The following is a 9,694-nucleotide window of genomic DNA, read 5'->3' on the forward strand; positions in this document are numbered from 1 at the left end:
AAGAAAGCTTGTGATTTCCAAAAGAATACATTCTGATCATTGTTACTTTGTAGAATTTGTTACTAGGAAACTTGGCAAGCTTATTGTTCTGGATATATTTGAAAATATGGCAAATATATTTGGGGTAGTTGAATTGAAGAGCCTCTTTGAAAACAAGACTGAAAATCAACTTTTCTTCTAGTCGTATTTGAGAAGTGGCTGGAAGAACACTAATACCCTACCTGTTCTGCTGTAGGTCTTCCACGATCCTACCCCTAATTCCAGAAGACCTCAGTGTATTTCATAGGCAACCAAGAACATCTTTCTATTTACTTCTACAAAAATTGAGACTCTATTCCTGAGTTTGTATCATAAATAACAGTGCTAAACATAGTTTCTATAAACTATATATAAGCTCAGCCACATCAATTACATAAATATGCCCCCCAAGGAAATCTGGAACAAACCTACCTTGCTTCAACATTTCCATGGAAAAGTTTTCTGAAGCTTTTGGCCACTCCTTTGGGGTCTCATAAGCAAAAGAGGAATGGTGGCATTGTCATCCATCAACCAGATGGCTACTGCAAGGCAGAGAGTGGAAGGATGAGCTAAGGCAGGACTTACTAATAAGATTTAAACAATAAATTAATATTAACCACAGCTATATTTTACCGAATTTTATATATTTTCTCATATAATCCTCACAACAAACCCAAAGCCATATTCTCAGAAATGTTCACTCACTTAGCGTTGCACAACTAGTAAATGGAATAGTAAGAATTTGAATCTAGATAAATGTCTTTATTTCAAAAGTTTTCATAAGAGGAACAATCATGCGTAACATTTTCAAATAGATGATTTCTGGTTTGGGGTCTTTATCTATACATTTTAATCACATCCATTTATCTCACCCAGTTAATCTAGGATTCATAATTATTAGAATTTCAAAGTAGTGAAGAAAAAGTGGATTTATTAAAAAAAATGATATCAGGTAGCCATCTCCTATAGGAAAAAAAACAAAACTAAGTTGGATTCTTTCCTTTGCATTCAAATTGTTCAAAGATTTTAATATAAGTAAAAAAATGAAACCATAAAAGTAATTGAAGAAATGGGGGGTAGTTTAATAATCTGAGTAGGCAAGTTTTCTAAGAATAATACAAAACTCAGAAGACATAATAAAAAGTGTGATAAATAGACTATGTTAAAAATAAATTAAACATGGCAAAACACGATAAGCAATGTCAAAAGAACACCAAAACCTGGGAAAAAATTGCAATTTGTATCATAATCAAAAATTTTCTAAACTATGAAGAATGTCTACAAATGAATATATAAAACACCCCATGACAGAATGCTGATAATGGGGAGGCTATGTATGTATGGGGGTAGAGGGTGAATGGAAATCTCTGTGCCTTCTGCTCAATTTCTTTTTCCTTCTGAGCAATTTTGCTGTGAATCTCAAAGTGCTGTAAAAAATAAAGTCTCTTAAAAAAAAAAAAAACAGCAAACCCACAACCATCCAATAAAAAATGGGCACAGGATATAAAGAGATTGTTAACATGAAAAAATTTAAAATACCTCTTAACTATAAGAAAAGATATTTAAATAGACATAATAAAAGAAAAAATAACATCATAAAGATACACGTTTTATGTATTAGACTGGCAAAAATTAAAAAGTCTTATTCATTCATCATGTTGAAAATGTGGAGAAAAGGGTGTTATATCAATCCCTCACACATTTCTGAGTGGATTGATATACTGCCCATATAGGGCAACTTGATAATATCTCACAAAAATTTTAAAGCACATACTCATTTTCTCTAGGAATTCATCCTTCTGATATAAACCCATATGTGCGAAACTTTATATGTACAATGTTATTCATTTTCAAATATTCATATTCATTACATTTTTTCCTAAGAGCAGAAGATTGAAGATTCATATTCGTTACATTTAGTTAATAAGAAAAGTTTGGAAGCATCTTTGGTGTTTCTCAGTAGGAGACTAGTTAAATCAATTACTGTTCATTCCTAATGTTTGGTTTGTGGGAGAATGTTCCTGCCACATTTTTTTGGTTTCCATCAAAAAGAGTTTTTCCTAAACATTCTAATTTCTTGTTGCATCATTAACTGAAGTGAGTTGCCTAGATAGTGAGTCTGAGAGAGAGACTGGGCCAGTGTAACTTAGCCTGTCCGTCTTTCCTTTTGGGATCTGCCTGCTCCACATTCAGATTTGCTTCAGGGGGTCATGAGCCTTTCAGGGAGGGAGCCGTGGAGAGAGGCCTGTGGCTCTCTGAGCTGCCTATGACTGGACAGTAAGTCTGTCTAATATGGGGGTTCGGTATTAAGAAATTGTTGTTGTGCCTCTGAGCTGCATTGTCTAATATCAGTTTATCAGTAATAAACATATTTTGCTCTCCATCTGCTTTGTGCTTTGTCTTAATTTCTCAAAAAAGTATCGGGCTCCCTGCTCTGTGGGGAAACCTGCTTCTCCCTCTCCCACTCCCCCTGCTTGTGTTCCCTCTCTTGCTGTGTCTCTCTCTGTCAAATAAATAAATAAAATCTTTAAGAAACATATGAACTCCAGGGCACCCGGGTGGCTCAGACGGTTAAGCGTCTGCCTTCGGCTCAGGTCATGATCCCGGGGTCCTGGGATCGAGTCCCACATCGGGCTCCCTGCTAGGCGGGGAGCCTGCTTCTCCCTCTGCCTCTGCCGCTCTCTCTCTCTCTCTCTCTCTCTGACTCTCATGAATAAATAAATAAAACATTTAAAAAAATATGAACTCCAAACTCAGGTAAGAAAAGGACTGGTGTCACTTCCTGGGCCTCTCTTACACAATATATACTTTTGAATCTTGTCCTCTCACCCAAATGAGAAACCCTTCGTGGTGCAGGTAGGAGATCATCTCCAAGTTAAATGGAGGGAGAAAGAACAAGGTGCAGAACAGGATGTGCAGAATGCTACCACTTGGGTAAAAGTGGAGGAGAGAACATATGTTCATCTGTATCTGCACGACATAGCTCTGAAAGGAGACAATGGAAACGGTTAGCGTTGGCTGCATCCACACAAGAGAGAGAGCCTGGGGAGGGGGCAGGCTGACAGAGAAAGGAGGAGATTTTCCACGGTGTTCACTTTTGTACCTTTTGGAGTTTGAATACATGAGGACATATGAGCATATGAACTCATTTCCTCTGCAGGACATTTCCAAAATTATCTTTCTCTTCCCCTCTCTTTCTTGTTCCCCTGAGAACTAAGAAGACCTCTCCCTGACCTTCTTCCCCGAAGAAAGACTCTTTCTACAGGGTAACTGGGGCTTGACGACGCAGAATCATGAGACAGGGATGGGGTAGTAACAAGTTCAACAGGAGAGGAAGCTGTAGGGGAGCTGAGGTTGTTTGAAAGAGATTGGTACAAGATGAACTGGAATTTTGAGGGAAGTAGGTGGGAGAGAAGCAGGGACTTTCAGGAAATGTCTCTGAGAACTTGCATAAATTCCATGCACTTTGGGTTCTGACAGGGACTGTGTGGGTCACAGCTCCAATGGAATTACAAATATTATGACTTGGAGCTGAAAACAGTCATGATGGTGTCTTGCTACCTTGGATGGCCCCCATCCTATAGACACATGAAACAGCTTATGAGGATTAAAACTCTCCCATAGATAGACTTCTCCTGATTCATTTATCATGGAGAGGCATAGCCTACAACCTAAGCCACTAATGCGTCATCAAACCACATATCTATTTTCTGTTTTTTTTTTTCTTCCTAAAGAATATAATGGGGGTACCAATAGCCTTAGTGTCCTGGGAAATCCCAACGACCGGTTTTGTTCACCACCAAATATCAAATATCAGCCCTGAGCAGCCATTCTGGACGAGAGAGAATTTAACCAGCACCTCCATGCCCTAATCCTCTGCTGGAGGGTTCCCTCCTGCAGTGAGGAGAGCTCACCTTAGACCCTTTTCCCAAACCCACCAACCCTACAGACCACATCTTTCCCACCCTGACTGCTTTTCTTTTCCCCAGTTTAATCTCCAAAATGCTCAGTCTGGCCATTCATATAAGACATATTTTCATCGGTGGGGCTGGCTTACCTTTTCTACGTAAAATACAACACTCCACAATTCTTATGCAGATCATTAAGAAGTATCACATTGTCTCTGTTCACCTCAACGTGAAATCCTGTTCACATATTTTCAGTTTTCACAGTTTGTTGCTCACATAGCTCATAACTTGGAAATATACACACCCAGGGAACCTTGGGCTTAAATGAGATTTAGTGACACTGGTCCTCTCTGCTAAGATCTGTTCAGGAGTTTGTTAGAGTCCTTGGGTTTCCAGCATTATCATTTGTTTCTATGACGATGATAGTGATGGGAAATAATCACCAGCAAGGACTCTTATCCTCTAGTCAGAGAGGTTTGGGGTATGAAGAGAGAGCATCATAGAAATTTAATTTAAAACTCTAGGGAAAAAAATTTTGCCGGAGTAAATGTTGACTGTCATTCAGATACCCAGGCAGAAGCAGAATTCCCTACAGAATGGAGACTACTCTGAAATACACCGCAATAAGCACTCCTTTCTCAGACTTTTTATTATTATCTATGAGAGCAGGAAGAACAAAGACAGCTAAGACATGACATGCTTTGGATGTCTTTCAATGCTCTGATTTTATTTTTGGCTATCTTCCTTACTCATGGAAGTCCAATTATCCTAGCAAGATACTGTCTTCATTTGGAAATGCTACTTACAACAGAAAGGTAACCACTTTTCTATTATACACGTACTTTCGAAACCTTATTGCTGTTTTCCTGTATTTCTAAATTCACAATATTTCTTGCTCAAAGGAATCAGTAATTCACTGAATCCCGTATGGATTAGTGAATTTAAGTCTCTTTGTCTGCTTATATAGGACTGTGTTCCATTTCATAAGACATTCCTAGTGAACTACCCCGTTTCCCCTAAACTTCAGTGAACTAGGATGAATGATGGCAAATGAACACCTCTTCCCCTTTGTCAAGGAAAGCTGCTAACACCAAGCCACACAGCAAACAATGCGTATCAGTGCTCCTTCCTCTGATGCAAGGAAGTACAGGGAGCCCTCACCTGGACAGAGCCCTGCAGCCTGGGAAAGCTCTACAGCCAATTGGCCAAATTACTCAGAGCAACTAGAATGTTCCAGAGTTGTGGCCAGAAAGTCAACTTGGGGCAAGGAATTCTGCAGCTCTGAGCTATTGCCATCAAATACTCTTCTGCCCAGATTCTACCCAAAGCCTCCCATGTCTTTTTGTTTTTCTTCCTTGGGCTGATTCCCGCTTTCCCAGTACCTTTGCAGCTCTCACATTTTTTTTTTTAACAGTAATTTAAAGTTTATTCCAGCTATAATGCAGGTTATTCTGACTTTAAGGTTGCATCACATGGCATACTTCTGAGTCCATTCCCGAGATATTCTGTTGTACTTATCTCTGTCTGTTTTATAGATCCGTGCAATCTCTGGCACTAGGGGGTCATCTGGGTTTGGATCACATAGCAGTGAACAAATGGATAAAAGAACTTTAGAAATAGTTAAAGCAGGAGACCACTGTGATCTCAGAATATCGAGACAAATGCTGCCATTACTGTTAATATTTGGATGATAAATTCTTGTTGTAAATGCAACCTTAGGTGGTTTGAAGGGGTAGTCTGTAGGAAAATGAATTGTCAAAAAGAATACACCGCCTTGATATGGGCTGTCATTAGGTCCCATAATTGTGGCTTGCCAATGAAACATATCGTCCCCAACTGGACCTGCAGAACATTGTGCTGGAGGGTCACAGGCCAAATCACTAAGTTCCTTATTAATCCGTTTCAGCGCCATAGTCTGTGCTTTTCGTCTGGCTCCTCACTCTCTCGGTGTGTGCTCAAAGGTCCGGCCAAAACTCTTGATTATCTGGGCGGCAGGGAAGGATTGTCTCTTCGTCTCACACCAGCTCTGCCAGACACAGGCGCAGAGGGGCCGGGGCCTCCCTCAAGCTGCGGCCTCGGCCTCCTCCCCGCGCGGCAGCTGGCGCCTCGCCGGCCCTACGGGGCTCACGCGCACGACACCGCAGCTCTCACATTTTAGACCCTGACTTCAACTTGGAACTCTACTAAGCCCAGCATGTAAAGGGCTAGGCAACCCATGGCCTGATGGCGAGTAAGACACAGAAAAGGGGAGGGAGCTTGTGCTAGAGGCAAATATGATGAGGCGATAACAGCTATAATCTTGCTTTGTTCTATTTTCTGTTGTGATGAAAAATTAGATCAATGAAAATCATGACTCATCTCAATTTATCCATCTGATTACAGAATGTTTGATGGTTCTTTCAGATTCCCCTTTGTGATGCATTTTGTTTTTTCTCTTTGAAATTTGCGCATTAGATTCAGTGGAAAAGAAGGCTACAGGCACCTTCTCATGCCACTGGTATGGTTAAGATTTTGATGATGCTTAAGGGCTCTTTTGTTGCTACAAAACTGCATGCATGAATGATCTGGTAATGAGGTCTTAAATTTAAAGGATAAACAACTACTACATCTTGGTTAGAAGAGGCAGCCGGAATCAGTCTCTGCTCAATTTGCCTGCAAATGACTAATGATTAAAGCAAGGTTTTATTATTCCAAGCGCAGGTCACTTCTTGAAGTTATGGTCTTGATTAATAGAAAATTGCCTTGCCACTGTACTTTAAAGAACAAGACTGCAGTCCTACCAATTAAGGTGATGGTAGAAATGCTCTGTGATTTGGCAGTTCAGCTTATAAGCAGAATGAGAAGTTTGTAAGGGAAGACACAGCTTCTTGACTGGTCTGCCTTTATATGAGTCAGGACACCAGGGCACCTTTTAGGTGTCCCCTGAGAATCTGGAAATAAATTTGCCTCTGACAGTTCGACAAGTAAAATCCACGTATGGTATCAATCACCTGTGGGAGCAAATGCTAAGGGATAGGCGAGTACAAAATTTCAAAAGATGCGATCAGGCAGTAATATCAGAATTATTAATCAGACTCTTTTCAAGATGGCAAGAAGCAAAGACCCACTCAGGTTGCCTCAAATAACGGACGACTATTGTAAAGAATCACAGGGAAGTGAAGGATACAGGAAACCTTCTCTAGAGCCTTGTAACCAGAGATTGTAGAGCCTGAAAGTCTGTTTAGGAGTCGACAGGAGCCAATAGACGCTCTCATCAGAACTGATATCCTCCGCTCCAATTCCACACTTGGCCATTGCAATGAGTCCACAGTTCCGTGTTTCTGATCTTCTTCTACAACTGCTGACTATTCTCTCAGTATGGGGTGGTCTCTCTTTATTTAAAGCCTCACAGCCTCCTGGCTTGCTGCGCCTCTTGATTCCTTCTACTGCCTTTTTAAAGAGTATTTTTTTGCTTCCACTGACCCAACTGCCGGTCTCCTTTGCATGCATCTCCCTCGGGCACATCACTCCTTAAGTGAGAGGATTTAAATAGGCTGGCCGAATCACTGGTGCACAGCATCCTGCTAGACAGGAGCCTCCTATCAAGCTACCTTGCCGACCTCTGGCCACATAGAAACCTCTGCCTCTGGGTCACTCAGCCTTGTCCTAATCAGCTGTAGCCAAGGAAGGAGGAGCATATCGTACAAAAATGACCCACAGTGTATAAGGGACATCTCAGAAAGGTGTGGCAGGTACTCTGAGGACAACTAGAGGACCTCCTTCCATGGCTGACCCTGTACCTCGGGAAAACAGGGAAATAGCTCCGGAAATAGAAGCCTAGTCAATTGTACTGTGCTATGTGAACAGACACATTTCCAGAGGATGAAAAGCAAAATTCCAGATCACAGTGGTATTTAAATCATTGCCCAGCAGGGAGCATATCCAGATAGGCAAGCTCAGGGGGGTCACCTGAAAATTGCATTTATTGCAGAGATACACTGTTTCCTTTGAAGCCATGTATTAACCCTCCTTGTTCTTAGCCCAGGCATGCCAAGCAGCCTTTAGATAAAGCCAACTTTAGGTAGTCTGCATCCTGGACAAGTGTGAATGGATTTGTCAACATGAGTATGCAAGTCTACCTGATAGTCAGTCATATTTCTCATTGTAAATAGGCATTCTAGGGTGTGTGTGTGAGTGTGCGTGAATATATGTGTGTGTGTGTGTGTGTTTGTATAACATAGATGTTTCTAGGCAATATGGATAGATTTATATAACACATACAATATAATAATGTATTATATTATATATAATATATAGTCTGTCAATAAATTCTATTATATATAAGAGAAATACATATATTATACACGATAGAAATATCTAGATAGATGTAGACAGTTATATAATTATATATTTCTATAATATATATCATATATTCTATTATGTACACTCTGTTATATTCATATATACATATATTTTTAAATGATATTTGCTGATGTGAATATATCCCTGAGAGGTAAAGAAACTCACCAAAATTAAGATTCTGGGCTTGTAAAGTTGAGGACCAGCCCTGAAATATGGTAAATGCCTCCAAGGTGGATCTTATCTTGAGGGGCTCTAGTTCAGGTTCAGTGTACCTTCCCCATACTCTGCACCTCTGCCCCACCATGCTATTTGAAACTTCAATACAAAGTACTTCTTTCCCAAGAGAATCCTGTTAGTATCTGTTCAATAATTAATAAGCATCATTTTAATTTAAGCAGACTGTCAGCCATTACGTTGCACATTGGGTTCCCAAAATAAGGTTTTCCAAACTGAGTCATAGAATATAGTCAAATGGAAGAACTATAGATATCCTTAAGAACAATCTGAAATTGAAATAAATATACTACTATCGAGGATTGCTGGCTCACACTGGGCTGTTCAACATCACAGTCCTCAACTTCTACTCCTATCTCCTGTTCAGGGGCACGGCGCGCTTCTGTGACTGATAACTCTCATGCATACACAGACCGAGTTTCAGTAGGATGGTGTGTAGGTGACAAAGATTCTTCCACTATTCCATCTTATTGAGAATTTCAAGGACACTGGTCCCATTGCGGTCTAAGTGCACGCAATCTGGAGTTTCACAGTGTGCGGCCTGCATGAGCCCATGCACTGGTGTTACGCTTGCGTTTGATAATATTAACTGTTTAAATAAATAAACTTGTGATCATGGATAAAGAGCAAAGGACAAAAAAATGATGGAGGTAATTTGAGGGGCAATAGCACCTTTATATATGAAAATACTCTTTTTTTTTAAGATTTTATTTATTTATTCATGAGAGACAGAGAGAGAGAGGTAGAGGGAGAAGCAGGCTCCCCAGGGAGCAGGGAACCCAATGTGGGACTCGATCCCAGGACCCTGGGATCATGACCTGAGCCAAAGGCAGACACTTAACCATCTGAGCCACCCAGGTACCCTGAAAATACTCTTCTGAATGTGACCATTATTAGATAGCTGATAATTAGGTTATTAAAATAATTTAGTAATTATCTTAAATTTCTGTGTCAAATGTTGTTGAGCAAAGACTCTTTAATGTGAGGGATAACATAAGCATTATTGAATAGAACAAATTGAGTATTAAAACAGATGACAAGAAATTTTATGTTTTGAGAACCCTACCATTAAGTTGTTTAGAAGTAAAAGATAAACTTTCGGGAAGAATGTGAGGGTATTCACATTATTCCAATAAACCTCATAGCATATATTTTTGCTTTCAAGTGGGAAAGAAAGGGTAATATTGCTGGAT

General features: G+C 40.1%; 1 protein-coding gene across 1 annotated transcript; it reads right to left on the reverse strand.

The window, feature by feature from the left end:
- Positions 1 to 5,344: 5,344 nt before the first annotated feature.
- Positions 5,345 to 6,062, reverse strand: LOC113927191 (ubiquitin-conjugating enzyme E2 D3-like). The gene has a single exon (XM_035728594.1). It carries the CDS (start codon positions 5,836 to 5,838, stop codon positions 5,395 to 5,397), a length of 444 nt encoding a protein of 147 aa, XP_035584487.1. The 5' UTR covers positions 5,839 to 6,062; the 3' UTR covers positions 5,345 to 5,394.
- Between the last annotated feature and the right edge of the window lie 3,632 nt (positions 6,063 to 9,694).

The sequence above is a fragment of the Zalophus californianus genome, chromosome 7 (assembly GCF_009762305.2).
Source record: "Zalophus californianus isolate mZalCal1 chromosome 7, mZalCal1.pri.v2, whole genome shotgun sequence".
In the NCBI taxonomy this organism is placed as follows: domain Eukaryota; kingdom Metazoa; phylum Chordata; class Mammalia; order Carnivora; family Otariidae; genus Zalophus; species Zalophus californianus.

Bases quoted from the DNA above. Each gene is read 5' to 3' on its own strand.
- LOC113927191 (XM_035728594.1), bottom strand. From the start codon at position 5,838: ATGGCGCTGAAACGGATTAATAAGGAACTTAGTGATTTGGCCTGTGAC.